This window comes from Leucopleurus acutus (assembly GCF_964270905.1).
Source record: "Leucopleurus acutus genome assembly, chromosome: Y".
Classification (NCBI taxonomy): domain Eukaryota; kingdom Metazoa; phylum Chordata; class Mammalia; order Artiodactyla; family Delphinidae; genus Leucopleurus; species Leucopleurus acutus.
In genome coordinates this window covers 13,889,023-13,904,681 of record NC_139164.1, presented here as the reverse complement: position 1 = coordinate 13,904,681, position 15,659 = coordinate 13,889,023, and the positions used below count along the sequence as shown (strand labels likewise).

Here is a 15,659-nt window from a genome sequence, read left to right as displayed (position 1 = left end):
CATTAGACTATTTATTTGCCTATAAATTTTCCTTTCTTTGACATTTCATAAAATGAACTTGTACAATATGTGGACTTTTGCCTCTGACTTCTTTTACATAGCATAATGCTTTGTAGTATTTAGTTTCAGTACTCTATTCCTTTATATTACCGAATAGCATTCTGTTGTGTGGTTATGACACAATTTTTAAATCCATTTACTGCTTGGTGGACATTTAGGTGGTTGTTTCCACGTTTTAGCTGTTATGAACAATGCTGCTATAAACATTTATGTACAGGTATTTATGTAGACACGTTTTTATTTCACTTGGGTCTATACCTAAGAGTAGAAACACTGGCTTGTAAGGTAAACTTATATTTAACTATTGAAGAATCTGCAAAACTGTTTTCCAAGTGGCTAAACCATTTTGCATTCCTATCCACAATGTATGAGCCCCCATTTCTCCACGTTCTCATCTACATCTGCCTTTGAATTATAGAGACTGTAATGAAGTGATAAGTTATTAGGGTTTTAGTTTGCATTTTTCTAGTGACAAATGATGTTGAGCATCTTTTCATTTACTTAATGATCACTCATAAATCTTCTTTGTTGTAATGTCTATTCAAACATTTTCTTCTTTTTTATTTGTATTATTTGTCTTATTACTGTGTTGTGCTTTTTTGGGTACAAACTATTCACTAGATACGAGATTTATAAATATTTTCTCCCAAACTGTCATTTCATTTACTTAATATAATTTTTTATACCATATATGTGTGTGTATATTTATATGTATGTATATATACACATATAGGCATGTGTGTATATGTATATGTGTGTATTTATATATGCATATATGTGTGTATATATAAATAATATATATTTTATATATATCAAATTTGCCACACCCACACTCTTTGAATCTTGTACATTACCTACCTTTCAGTCAGATTCAAGCCAGATTCTGTATCTTTTCTTCCAAACTGCCCTGAATTTGCATGAAATTGAAAGGTCTAATTCTGTAACTTTGGGACTTAAAGAGGCTCAGAATGTACACCTGTCTCCTCAAAATTAGCCCATGCACTAAATTTAGAAGAAAAAAGTCACATGATGGCACTATTCTAAGTATTGACACTGTCATATTTGTGTTGTGAAAAGTGCATCTTCATATCACTTTACTGTCGTGAGCCTAAATAGCAATAATCCGTCATCACCATCACAGTCCTCACTGTCTGGCATTTAAGACTGCTCAAACCACAAGAAGTCCATGATGCTCCACATTGCTGTGTAATTTACTTTTATATCATAAGCACCATTTTATATACCAGAAACAACTAAATAAATATATGGTAATTATTCCTTACACTATGATTTTCTTATTTAGAATCATCACTTGCTACAAAATTTACATAACCATTAACTGAAAGAACAGGAAGATTTAGACGATCTAAATGAAATCTTTCTCACTCCTCGCAGCAAAGTACTTTGGATCAGCCAGCAGGACATCTTCCACTGCTCATATAATTTTAGAAAATTATGAAATAACCTATTTGTGTGCACATGGTGGGGAATCTAAATGAAGCTCTCCGTTATTTTATAAACTGTGCTTCTACAACTTTAGCAAAATTTTTATGACTTTGTGAATCACAAAGAAATAACACATTATTGTACAACTTTAGCAAACTTTTTTACAACTTCTACAACTTTAGCAAAATTTTTATGACTTTGTGAGTCACAAAGAAATAACACATTATTGTATACAGGAAATATGTCACTAAATTAAAGTAGAACATTGTGCTACTATAAGATTTTAAGAAACATTATTTTTAACAGGCTACCTTTACAGAGAAACAGGTAAATTACAGTCAGTTACTATAAGCACCATGCTCTCTTCCCCAATTGATTTTTGTAACTCACCCCAAACTTGGATGAAAAGGCAGGAACACTTCCTTTGCTCTGGTGTTATTAATGATTTTCCAGAAGGCTTCGCCGGCTCGGAAGACCCATCCTGTAATTAGGTAGCACACATTATGATAAAACTGATAGATGGGCATATCCAAGGCAAGAGATAGATAAATAAATAACTTAATGTGTAGATTATAGTTACTTTGTTTCTTTTGGGTGTGAGAAAATATCAGCACATTGGAAGGAATACTCATTTTTAATTTTAGCTTAAATTTGCTTTCTGCAAACATTTAGGGTTAAAAAAAAGATGAATGAACTTTTCAAAAAGTGAAACACGACAAAAAAAAGCCAATCTGAATAAAATGACTAAAATAAGAGCTGATCAGTTTTGTAACTTGAGAAGATCAAAAAATGAAAATAATGGTGCAATAGTCTCCCTAATTTTTGTTTGTTTGTTTCCTCTGCTAGAAAACTTTGCATAGGCTGATAGGCTTTTTTGTCTGTGTTAGAACACCCTCCTGCCCCAATCTAAACCCTTTTCGTGCCAAGTCCTATCAATGCTCCAGGTCTCACATCACAGAAGCACAGGGCTGTGGTGTCTTTGACTGGTGGCTCCTTGGGGACGGGAGCCACCTGCTTTCTTCCCTCCGCATCCGTGTCTAGGAGCAGGTGCAGTGCTTAGCACGGAACAGCCCTCAATCAACACTTTATGAGTTGAACAAATACATGAGTTCACATTACTTGTGAGCAGTAAATTGTGAAGGCTGAACATACCAAAGTTTGAAGCAACAATGAAAATTACAGGCAACTAATTTACCCTTCATAAGTTAATAGCATAATTAATCATTATTGTGATACATGCTAATCAATTATAAATGGTAATGTGTTCACAAAATTAGCATGCTGCCCTCCCTCTGGCATAGTCTTGCCACAGCTTCTGTGAATTAAGGAAGAGAAAGAAAGGGGCAAGAAGTATGAAGAGTGAAAGACACTTGAGGCCTCTGGATTCTCTGCCTCTGAATTGTGTTGAGAGGAATCTGAGTTCTGACCCACAGCCTACGAGCAGAAGCCTTAGTTTCCCTAAGTGATTTCATCAGAGGGACCGTGTCAACAACTGCTCTGGACTCCCCTGTCTAAGGGACAAGGGGGACCACCCCAGAGCCCTAACTTTCCCCAGGGACTCTGGTGAAGGAGCAGAGAGGGATGCAGATTACTGGTCTCTCTTAATTACAAAATCGCTTATTCCTCTGTGGCCGAGCTGAAGATACATGGAAGCATGGTGAAGAGGAAAGCCATGGTTCTCATGTTCACGGAGCCTTCATAGACAGGACGGTAGAAATGAATTAAATAATCACAGAAATAGATGCACAACTGCCATTGTGAGATGTTTTGCAAATGAGAGTTTCTCAGGCCCTGAGTATATTTCATGGGAATGCCATGAATCTTCAGAGGAATCTCAAAGTCATGTTTTCTCCTGACTAGTTCCCCTTGAATCCCTTTATTTGGGTGAAGGGGACCAGGGCGGACAGAGCACTGCTTCCTTTCCCTTCTTTGTGGGACTGGAATCTACATGTTGGTAGAGCAGGCAGGGCTAGAATTTAAGTTCTTGGCATAAAACTGCCCTATCAACACTTTTTGGAAATTACCATGAACCAAAATATATTTGACTTAACAAACAAACAAGCTAAAAACAACAAAAGTAAAAGAGAGAAAGGTAATGGTCACATAAATATAGATTAAAACTTGTCTTTCTGAGATTGGGTCTAGAAATTCCAGTAAACAGAGATATCCTTGAATAATGTCAGTGTCATAAAACTACCAGCACTCCCCCTACATGTAAAGATCATGAGTCCTTTCTTGGGTTATAAAGAACAGACTCCCATGTAGGTCTTTATATAATTCCACTTTTAAATCATTTCGTAATAAAAAGTTCTGGTAATAATTGTCCATTTGTATTTAACAAGATATGAAAAATGTTCTCTCACATTATCCCCAGTTGTTTGCTGGTATTAAAAAATCACAGATACATTTTACCCTCTTTCAAAAATAACTTAAAATATGCTTTATTTAGTCCTTTAAAGAAATTGTTTCCCAAGAGAAATAACCATGTGTTAAAATAACCTTGTATTAAATGCAATTACTAGATATAATTGGATATACCCCTTCTTTCTGTTGTGTGAGAGACCTTAGCTGGTTTATTACCCCCATTACAGCAGCAGCCTATTGATGGCAAGCAAATATTTGCTCCCCTTTGGGTTTGGCATACCCAAGAAACTGCTGATACCTGGCTTATTCTCAGTTATCAACAGGTTCTTGATTAGATGTGGCCAATCAAATCCTTAGACAGCAGTTATTTATGTATATACATAGGTGATCTGTCATGTTACCCAGCAGTACACAAGCTCCCCCTCTAATAACACATGTTTCTTTATATCATCAGAGAACTTTTAAAAAAATACTAGTCCTGCATTTTCCACAGTGCTTCTGAAGAGGGGTAGGTAGGGGGAGTGTTGATCTAAAATTGGTATTTCAAGTTACACATTTTACACTAGTTCATTTAAGCAACAGTACCTTTATTTATTGTCTACTTTTATATGGATTTTTAAAATTAAATGAATGATATCATTTATAATAATATTCCCCAAGGCCTGTATAGCTTTGTTTATTTCCCAGGACACCTAGTGGCTGTAAATTAGCATGTGCCCATGTTGGCAATGGAACAGTAGTCCTGGCATCATTCACAAGAGCTGGTGCTCTTCCCAAAGAACTCTATTGCCAAAAGCTAGGAGGGGACTCCAAGAGGGAACACGTTCCTAACAATCCTTTCATCAACCAGTAGACAGGTGGGCTCTCTGGCAGGTACACATACCGCCTTGTCAATAGTGTATTACATCAAATAGCTGCACATATTCTGTCCTTCACCCTGAAATAGCCCATGACCAGAAAGGCAAAAATACATTAAAGCAGAAAATGCCTACATTGGAAAGATAAAAACTAAGTTTATGTTTAAACTAGTTCAATGAATCCAGCAGAGGGCCCAAAAGTCAGGCAGACAGTGTAACAGTTTCAAAAAAAAAAGTCAGTTTTAACTCTATCTTGGATAAGCAATCATTCTGCTACAGAAGAAGCTGGATTCAGACACAGATAGTAAAGAGCAAATGCATTTAAGCTCCATGTCACAGGAACACTTTAACTTGTTAAATATTAAAATCTATTTAGTGTTTAATAAGAATCAATATAATCTCTGTAGAAAAATTATACACTCAGTTCATGGGGATGAATACGCTAACTTGTGCATTTCATGTAATTGAAGCCAACGGTCCAACTTTTTCAGGAAAGTAATAGTGCATTTACTATAGTCATCTAATACATGTGCTTATGAATTTTTTTAGGTGCTACTCAATTTGAAATGATTGCTCTCACACCGGAAGTCACTAGAAAATAATAGTCTAAATTATTTTTTGAATTGCTTTCTTCACTAGAGGTTGCAATGGTTGAATGGACAAGGATTAGTAAAATTCCTCAAATCATTTTTCATTTGGGCACAAAAATAGACAACAAGAGGTGTTAGACCCCTGGGTCAGGAACCTGGTTCCACTCTGGGAACCTGAGCCAGTGACCTGCCTCAGTGTATACTTCAGTTTTATTGTTCTGATAATCGAATAATAATAGTACCCACTTCGTTTTATTTTTTTAGTCAGGAATTAATACCAAAAAAAAGTTATTAATGTGAACAAAAGAAACCCCTGACAGCAGTCTGGCATGAACACTCCCATCTCTGAGGGGATTTTATTTCCTGTGATAGCAACTTCTCCTGGGTATGTGGACATCCTGTGATGCAGGCTAAACAGATGTAGGGGAAAAAGGAATTGCTCAAATGGAAACTAAATAATTGATTGATATTAAGAATATACACTACTATGTTTTCCATCATAGCTGTAGTTTTAAATCCATCTACACCAAAGGTCAATTATTCTCATAGTTAAGTCCACAACACCCAGCACTGTGTTTGCACATAGTAGGTGTTCACTAAATAAATAGAATAAATAAAATGCATAAATAGAATGAATAAATGAATAAATAGAATATATAGAATGAAAAACTGAATGAATTCATGAACTTACCCTGTGCTCACACTATTGTGACACCTCCATGAGGCGAAAAAAAAAAAGATTTTTTTAGTTCTATGAATTTTTAATATATATTAAAGTAAGTTAATTGATACTATACAGCTGAATTTCTTGGCTGGGAGTTAACAAGCATGAACAAAGTAGTTTAATGAAGATAAAAATCTAAATTAACGTATTCTATCTGCAATAGCTCCCACTAAGTATCATGAAGGCAGAATACATCATTCATTCACAACCCATCGCCCTGTTCCAACAATTCTCACAATTCTTCAAGCTCTATCATGCAGAACGCACCAGAAGCCAGGCTACTTTGTCCATGGCTAGCAAGGGGGTATGAAGGTCCTCAAAATGACTCTAATTACTGCTGTTTGCGAGATAGCCTGAATATTTAAGTGAGTAAATTAAACAAGGGTGAAGGGGTGAATCTTAGATAAAGATTGAAGACTGCAGCAGTTGTTTAAGACATGCAGGGCGGGACTGAGTGAGTGACAGAAAATTACTCAGGAAAAGAGATGTTCTTGCACAGCTGCTTTAATTCAGAGAGAGGGAGGGAAGGAGAGAGAGAAAAGGAGAGACAGAGAGGGAGTGGTTCCTCAGTTCTGTGCAGGCACAGCTGAGAACCCCCTAAGTCACTGCTCAGGCATTTACTCAGCTACCTGAATAACTAGGTTTTTGAACAACTTATTTTTCTTCTTAGGGCTTCTTCTCAGCAACATATATCAATTTGCTTAATCAAAAATATCTCATATACATGGGAAATGAGAAATTTAAGTGCCATCATTAATCTATTCAATTATTCAGAAAAATTTATTAAGCACCTGTGCCTACCCTCTAACCAGTTTGGGAATAAACTAGTGAACAACACAGACAAAAATACTTGCCTCATAAAGCAGGCATTAACAGTAGGAAGGCAATTTTGTAAATAAGATAAATATGATGTGAAAGGGTAATTGATGCCATGCAGAAATATAAAGCAGAGAAACAAGGACAGGGCCTCTCAAGCTGGAGGGAGGGAGGCGACAGCAGTTTTAATAGGGCAGTCAGAGTGGACCACACTCGGAAGGTAGAGGTGAGTGAGAGAGAGATTAAGTTCTGCAATATCTGGGCAAAGCTGTTCTGATAGGTGGAGAAATTAAATAACAGAGATGTATACTGAGATACCAGTTCTCACCATCAACGTTAAATATAGATTAAAACGTGTTATAGGGCTTCCCTGGTGGCGCAGTGGTTGAGAGTCCACCTGCCGATGCAGGGGATACGGGTTCTTGCCCCGGTCCGGGAAGATCCCACATGGTGCGGAGCGGCTGGGCCTGTGAGCCATGGCCGCTGAGCCTGCGCGTCCAGAGCCTGTGCTCCTCAACGGGAGAGGCCACAACAGTGAGAGGCCCGCGTACCCCAAAAAAACAAACAAAAAATGTGTTATATGGGAGGAATAAGCATGAAGCCTTAATTACTCCTTTTTTACTTTTAATAATAACTACAAGTATTTATCATAACCAACCATATTATAGTGTGCCAGCTAGATTCTTTTTTTTTGTCATTTTTTTGCATTTTCCATTCTCTTAGTACATATTCGCTTATTGTGAAATATTTTATTCATATTCAAAGGATAGAGAATAGTAAACATCAAGTAGCAAACCCTTAGCTTTAACAAATCTCCATATTTTTCCATATTTACTTTTAAACATATGTTAAATATAACATTAAAGACAAAATTTAAACCTCCAGTAAGACCACTTCTGAATCTCCTTTCCTGGAGGTAGTGTTTACTATTACTTTATAAATTGTTAAACCATTTAAATATAGGCCCCCCCAAAAGGAAGTATCATTTTGGAAACTTTCATACATTGTATAAATCCCATTCTCCTATATATATCTGTTGACAGTCTGCTTTTTTAGGTCAACTATTTTTTTGTGCTTTTTTAAAATTGAATGTAGTTGATTTACAATGTTGTGTTAGTTTCAGGTGTACAGCAAAGTGATTCAGTTTTATATATATATATATTTTCAGATTCTTTTCCATTATAGTTTATTACAAAATATTGAATATAGTTCCCTGTGCTATAGAATAGGTCTTTGGTCGTTTATCTATTTTATATATAGTAGTGTGAAGGTCAGCTACTTTGTAATTGATCCATTTTGATACACATAGTTCTTATTCATTTATTTATTTTCTATTGTTGTTGGGTTTTTTCCATACAACCAATGTTCCAAAAATTTTTAATTTTGTAAATGTCTCCTTGTGCATGTGTGGCTTCTCTAGAGCTAGTAACTAGAAGTAAAATTGCTGGGTCAGAGTATACTAACACCCAGGACTACACTAGACAACTCCAGTTTGCTCTCACAGTGGTCTGTATTCTACCCTGTGTAGGGTGAGAGCTATCGTGTCTCCACATCGTCACCAGCGGTTGGCATTGTCAGACTTATTAATTTTTGCAAACTCTAGGATGTGAAAAGGTACTTCATAGTTTTTTGTTTTCTGTTTTTGTTTTTTTGCCGGTATGCGGGCCTCTCACTGTCGTGGCCTCTCCCGTTGTGGCGCACAGCCTCCGGACGCGCAGGCTCAGCGGCCATGGCTCACGGGCCCAGCCGCTCCGCGGCATGTGGGACCTTCCCGGACCGGGGCACGAACCCGTGTCCCCTGCATCGGCAGGCGGACTCTCAACCACTGCGTCACCAGGGAAGCCCCATAGTTGTTTTTGTTGGCATTTCCCTGATAACGTGTGAAGTTAAAAATCTATTCAAATATTAATTATCCATTTGGATTTCCTCTTCTGTGAATCACCTGTCTCCATCACATTCTATATTTTGTAATGACAAAAATACTTTATTTCCATGAAAATATCTAACACTGACTCAAGTAATTGGAACTTAATAATGAAGATCTTCCTACTGGGCTGGGGCCTCCCAGTATCCCTCAAACACATCTAGTGCTGCTTTAGAGAAAGACTGTATCAGGGACTAATTCTGATCCCCTGTCATCATTCATGTGGTCTACAAAGTACAATTAAACATATAAACACAAGCACCAACGTTTCTAAGTTCAAATCCTCATCTATTATTTTTTATGTGTGACTTTGGATAAGATGCCGATCTCAGGGTCTCAGTTTCCTCATCTTGAAATGAGATATAACTCCAACCCCCTAATTCTAAACACAACAGGATTGTTGGGTGTATATAATAACTGGTAACTGATGTAAAGTTAGCCTAGTGTCTGGCGCACAGTAATTATGATGGTGATGATGTGTTAGACACAGCATATTATATAAATCACATGACAGCTGAGGCACATCGAGATGGGAGAAAAGCCTTCAGTAATCACATTTCGGTCTATGTAATTTGTTTCTTTCTACATGGAATGTAATTATGTTTTAAACCATTATGTTTTTCCTCGTCTCCATAGGTTTTTATTTTCTACTTTTGTCCTATTAAGTAATTTTTCATTCTCCATTTCAGACAAAACTTCTCTCCACTTGCGTAGATGGCCCTGCAAACCTTAATGAATGCCGTGAAAATGCTTTGAATCTTGTCAGTGAAAAACATTGTGAAAATGTCACTAGTTTTCATTTTCACGTGACTTAAGACAGTGAATCACTAGATACAAAATCATATCCTTTTCCAAAATCTTAGCAAGAAATGACAATCTTAGAAGTTGGCTATAACTGGAAATGTCATTTGATTGCTATGCTACAAAATAATATCCTTGACCCCAGCACTAAAAGCTGGGTTAAAAGTTTCAGTACCAGAGACATCCCTTGTAATTGACTGGGAAGCCCCCTAAGAGACTAGAAATTGAGGGATCAAGATAGAAAATTATGGAAGCAGCATGAGACAGCTGATGCCTATGAGCACTGAAATCTAATCACAAACTGAAATAAGACATATTCAACCACAAGTTTAAAATAGTCTCTAACATTTCTTCCATATTCATATCAAGAGAAACCACCGGATTAATGATTAATGATTGATTAATGATTAATTAATGATTGGATTAATGATTGATTAATATGATGGACTTTCAAATTTGCCACCCTCTTTTTTCTTCCACATAACTTAAATGTTACATTTGGAAATCATCATTTTTATCAGCTGTCCCACACAAACCCTTGTCCGCTTCCCCATCCTTATTTCTCACACTTTAAAGTTGCATTAGCACCTTAATGAGCTAATGCTCTTGCCATTTTTTATTCAAAAATTGTCCTTGAATGTGTTGCAATCAAGGTAAAAAAAACAATTTTTGAATTGAAAGTGAGCACACTGCTGAATAACAGCATCTTGAACTTGTGGACTGCACAGCTGCTGTTACTGGAGGGAAGAGTGTTATGGTCCAGCTGGAGGAGAGGCAGCCTCGGGAGAAGATGCAGAGGTTCAGAATGTCACAAAACAACAGTCTTCCTTGTGAAAAGGAGAAAGACACAGAAAGAGAAGTGCCAACTGTTTTAATCTTTATTTTCATTATAAATCTCCTTGCTTGCTATACGAAATTCAAATAATGCAATGATTATGTTAAAACTGACAGTTTCTCATCCCTTTCCAAAGCCACCTCCACATAGCACCAGTTCAACAGTTTTGCTTTTCTATTTTCAAGCCTGTTTTAATACATAAGAAAGTATATAATTATATAAATATTTTAAAGTGATAATATATATACACATATAAATGTGTATATGTATACATATATCAACTGTAACTTATTTTCACTGAACCATATATCATGGATATTTATCACATAAATACTCTTTGTATAAACTACCTATTTCTCTGTAAATGCAGCAGATTATTCTGATGTATCATTGAATGCATTTATCCATTCCCCTACTGGTAGACATTTGCATTCTTTGCTTTTTTCTTACTGCCAAGCATGAAAAACATTACACAGAAATATCTGTATATTTAAGAAAAATATATATGTCACGTAAGAATGTTTACTTGAAGGGGGATTTCTTGGTTATGAGACAATCATTTTAAGTGGGCATAGAATCTACAATGGAAACTTCCAAATATATCACACCAATTTGTGCTTCTACCAGCAGAGTGTGAGAATGAGGGGTCCCTTGTAAAACTGTCAATTTGACATAATCAAGTCTTTCTAAGATTGTGCCAATTTGATAAAGTAAAAAGGGTATCTCACTGAATTTGCAATTTTTATTTTCTTGACATCTAATGAGGTTAAGAATCTTTGATATGTTTATTGTTTATACAAATACCTTTCTGAAAATAATTGATTTATAATTGAATCACTGTGCTGTGCACCTGAAACTAATGTGACATTGTAAATCAGCTAGACTTCAATAAAATAAAAAAAACCCTTCTATATATTATGATACATACTATATGTATACATAATATGTATATATGTTATGTGTCCATATGGCTTTTATTTATGGAACACTTTATTACATGGAAGTTTGCAGTTTTGATGCAATCAAATATGCAAATGGATTTTGAGATTGTGTAATTATTAGAAGACCTTCACTTTAGACACCCTGTTCTATAAAATATTTTCTTCTAAAAATATTTTGTAGATTTATGTACTTTCTGCCCTTAATATATTGTTTTGTTGTTCCTGTTTTCTTGCTTACTGTGACACATGCAGATGGAATAAATCATTTCCTGCTCTTCCCAAGTTTGTCTTTAGTTTCAAACACACATAAGACACTTTCAGTGACTATAAATCCTACCTGTTTACTTTGAATATACATAATATATTATAAAACATTATAAGCCTTTTCCTTCATACCATCATTTAAGAAATATCTTGTGCTCCCTCAAAAGCCTTTACCCCTAAATTTGGTTCTATTTCTATTCAAGCTACGAAGGCTTCATGCAGGCTGGTGTCTTCATGAATATTAACCCTGCAGCTTTAGAATTCACCTGCTAGTCATTGTGGGTCTCTGACCATTCTAAGTGAAAGCAACTTAGGGACACTTTTATGTTTTAATTAGGATCATAATTTCTTCATGATTTAATCTATCTGATAAATGTTTCCCTACTAAGTACATTTCATGCGTAGTTGGAAAGAACACTTGAATATGTTAGAGAACCCAAGTTCTAGTCCAGTGGATCTAACGGTTGTGTGATTTAATGAGATCCTTTATCCACCCTACACCTTGCCTCCTCTTAAATTCTGGCTGGACAGTACATCCTTTAGAGAATTATCTGTTTCATGTTTTATTCCTCCCCCTGAGCAATCTATATCATGACTTTTGAACTCATTTACTAGCTTCCATTTTTGTATTCAGATTATATATTATATTTTTAATTAAACACCCTGCCTCTTTCCTCAAATTGTCTTTAGGATTTCCCAGCTATTTTTTCAGCTAAAATTGCTTTAAGTAAATAATTTCAAAGATTAATTATTACTGCCACTTTCTTTCATTTCTTTCCCACAAAGTTCAACAAGTCCATTGTTGAAATTGACCGTTTTCATTATTCTACTCACATTTCTCTCATCTAACTCCCTTTACTGCCTTATAAAGAGAATTATTACTCTCTTTTTTCCTTTGTTAGAATTCTTCAAGCTTCCTGTGATGTTCCTATCCAAAGATGTAAGAGAAATCACCCAGAATGATTGTCCAAAGATGTCACATCATTGGCCTCATCTTTCTCATAGCCCGCTTTTAGAAGTTGAAACCTTGATGTACGTAACCCATATCAGCTCCCAACATCTGCCAAATCCTTCTGAAGTGTGCAGGCTACCATTTCTCCTCTAGTAAAAGAAAATAGACACCATACATAAAGTCAAACATACCAGTGAGCCAGCCAAAATAACAAAAAATAAGATTATCACTTGGAAATCATGTCAATAAAGCACATGTCTATTCCCACGATCTGATAGATTGCCAGAGCCACAGATGCTGCTATAAGGGAGCAGCAAGGCAAGCCCATTCTTGTGACCCTCAGTACAACTTATGCTAAGAAACTGCCTGGGATGGATGGGTATACTAAGATCTTATATTCTAATCCACTCATGTGGAGACATCTCAGTGATCTGGAGAATCTGCTACCTGTATTAAAATCTAAAGTCTCTAAAACTTCTAAACAGATAAATATCCATAATCTAGCCTCTATCTTCAGGCTTCTCAAACTTAATACACCTAAGAATCATCTGAAAATCTTGTAAAAATGGAAGATTTTAATTCAGTAGATGAGGGTTGGTGCCTAAGATTCTACATTTCTAAAAACTTCCTGGGAGATGCTGACACTGTAGCTCTGTGGACCACACTCTGAGTCCCAGGCTTCAGATTTATTCTTTTCATGAGAGAAACTGCGGAGTGTTTCCAATTATGAAAACAATTACTCTGACCAATAATGGTGACTATAAAATAGTTCACATTTATATGGCATTTCAAGTTGACAGAGCACTTTGACATTTGTTAACTCCTTCTGATATTCACAATAACTCCCTGATAAAGGCAGGATATTAATTATTCAGAAGAGAAGTTGAGGAACGTTAACTTTCTTGCTCAATGTCATGCAACCAGTAAGTGGCCAGGTGATCTGTGCAGTTCTCTCAGACACAGAGACAATGTAACAAAATAGCTAAGAGCGCTGGGCTTTAGATATTGCCTATCTTTGAATATCGTACAAGTTACTTAACATCTCTATTTTAGTTCCCTCATTTATAATCTGAATATGCCTATTTCATACACTTGTTAGATCTAATAATCTCTAAATTTCCTAGTATAGGTGGCTGTCACGCGGTAATCACAACTTAAATGGTAACTGCTGCTGGTGTTTTGTTGTCATCCTTGTTATTCCAGAACTCTGTAGAATTTCCCCATACCTCAGCAAAATCTTAGTGCCCACCTGCAAGGAATATCTAACTTCCTTGAAGCACTTGACCATCATGGACTCTACATGAAAAATATGATGGGATTAGACACCACAGTGAGCCTGTTTTCATTGTGTCTCTATTCAAGCAGGACATGTGGGAGAACTTGCAGGGTAGCTGCCTATTGATGTATTGTTATGTACATAAAGAATTTCTGCCTGCAGAGTTTCTACTATGGCTCCTTTCACAAGCCTACAAATCCATGCACATTTTCTTGAAGTGCAGAATAGAAGTTATTTTTTGGATGGTGAAATACTGATGAACCATTATACTTGGCTAAGCTTCACATGACTTCACCACTTATCGTTTCTGCAGAGGTAGATGAGCAGTGCCCCTAGGAAAAACTGAAAAATAACCTCTACGTCAGTGACAGATAAATGAGAAAAAGCAAAACAAAAGAAAGGGTTGTACCGTATTGATATTACTAACATCCAGGCTTGAGCAGCACAGACTTTTTAAATGTCTTGCCAGGGACTTCCCTGGTGGCACAGTGGTTAAGAATCCACTTGCCAATGCAGGGCACCTGGGTTCGAGCCCTGGTCCGGGAAGATCCCACATGCCACAGAGCAACTAAGCTCGTGCGCCACAACTACTGAGCCTGTGCTCTAGACCCTGCAAGCCACAACAACTGAGCCTGCATGCCACAACTACTGAAGCCCGTGCTCCAAAACAAGAGAAGCCACTGCAATGAGAAGCCCCTGCACCACAACGAAGAGTGGCCCCCACACGCCACAATTAGAGAAAAACCCGTACATAGCAACGCAGACCCAACACAGCCAAAATAAATAAATAAATAAATAAATAAATAAATAAATAAATAAATAAATAATGTCTTTCTTACCAAATAAAAACTATTCATTCTATCTTGGGTTAGTTTTTCATCTGATGGAATAAAGGTACAATATTTTCGTATTTAAATCATAACTTCTTTTTGTAACATATGTCAGTTCTGCAGTTGGAAAGTTCATAGTTCTAGGTATTTTAACATATAATCATTTCTCCTTGAACTTGATCATTATAACATGATTTTTAGTGCTATAACACTTTTCAGAGATTTCAGGTGTGCAAGAAATATAAAAGTACTGTAGAACAAAGATAAATATTTAAGATAAATTTTAGGGTAAAAAAATACAAGATTATGTTTTCATAGGACTGTCAGTAAGGTGAACAATTGTTCAGCTCAGTCAGCTGTTAACCAGTTAACTGTTATTTTATTTGAATATCTGATTGATTCTCTATGAGCAACTAAACTATTGGTATACAAGATGGGATTTAGGGACAACATTTATTATCATATGGGACTAGGTTCCTGGATCAGGGTAACAGAATATCTATCCTCTTTTTGCTTTAAAAAAGTAATTTTAAAAAGTGCACTTTAAAATAGGAAAAAGAGAGCTAGCAAGCGAGGCAAAGGTAAGGAATTATTTATACCTTCCACCAACCAAATTTCAAAGGACATCTAATGACATTGGACAAAAGTTATTTTGTATAAAAAAGCAGTAATTTTACTGTAATATTACTTTCAGTAATATTTCAACAATGTAAAAAAATATATATACTCATGTATAGAAAATAAAGCTGGAGGAGGAGCTTCAAGACGGCGGAAGAGCGAGACGCAGAGATCACCTTCCTCCCCACAGATACACCAGATATACATCTACACGTGGAACAACTCCACAGAACACCTACTGAACTGGCAGAAGACCACAGACCTCCCAAAAAGCAAGAAACTCCCCACGTACCTGGGTAGGGCAAAAGAAAAAAGAATAAACAGAGACAAAAGAATAGGGACGGGCCCTGCACCAGTGGGA

At 36.3% G+C, this 15,659-nt stretch overlaps 1 protein-coding gene across 1 annotated transcript in view; it reads right to left on the bottom strand.

The window, feature by feature from the left end:
• Positions 1 to 1,944: 1,944 nt before the first annotated feature.
• The window catches only part of LOC309978901 (H(+)/Cl(-) exchange transporter 4-like), a gene marked incomplete at its 3' end in the record, with an annotated part of 164,979 nt that continues 151,264 nt past the window's right edge, over positions 1,945 to 15,659 (bottom strand). Inside the window, 1 exon segment of the mRNA XM_082865565.1 lies at positions 1,945 to 1,987. Coding sequence (XP_082721691.1) covers positions 1,945 to 1,987 — 43 coding nt within the window.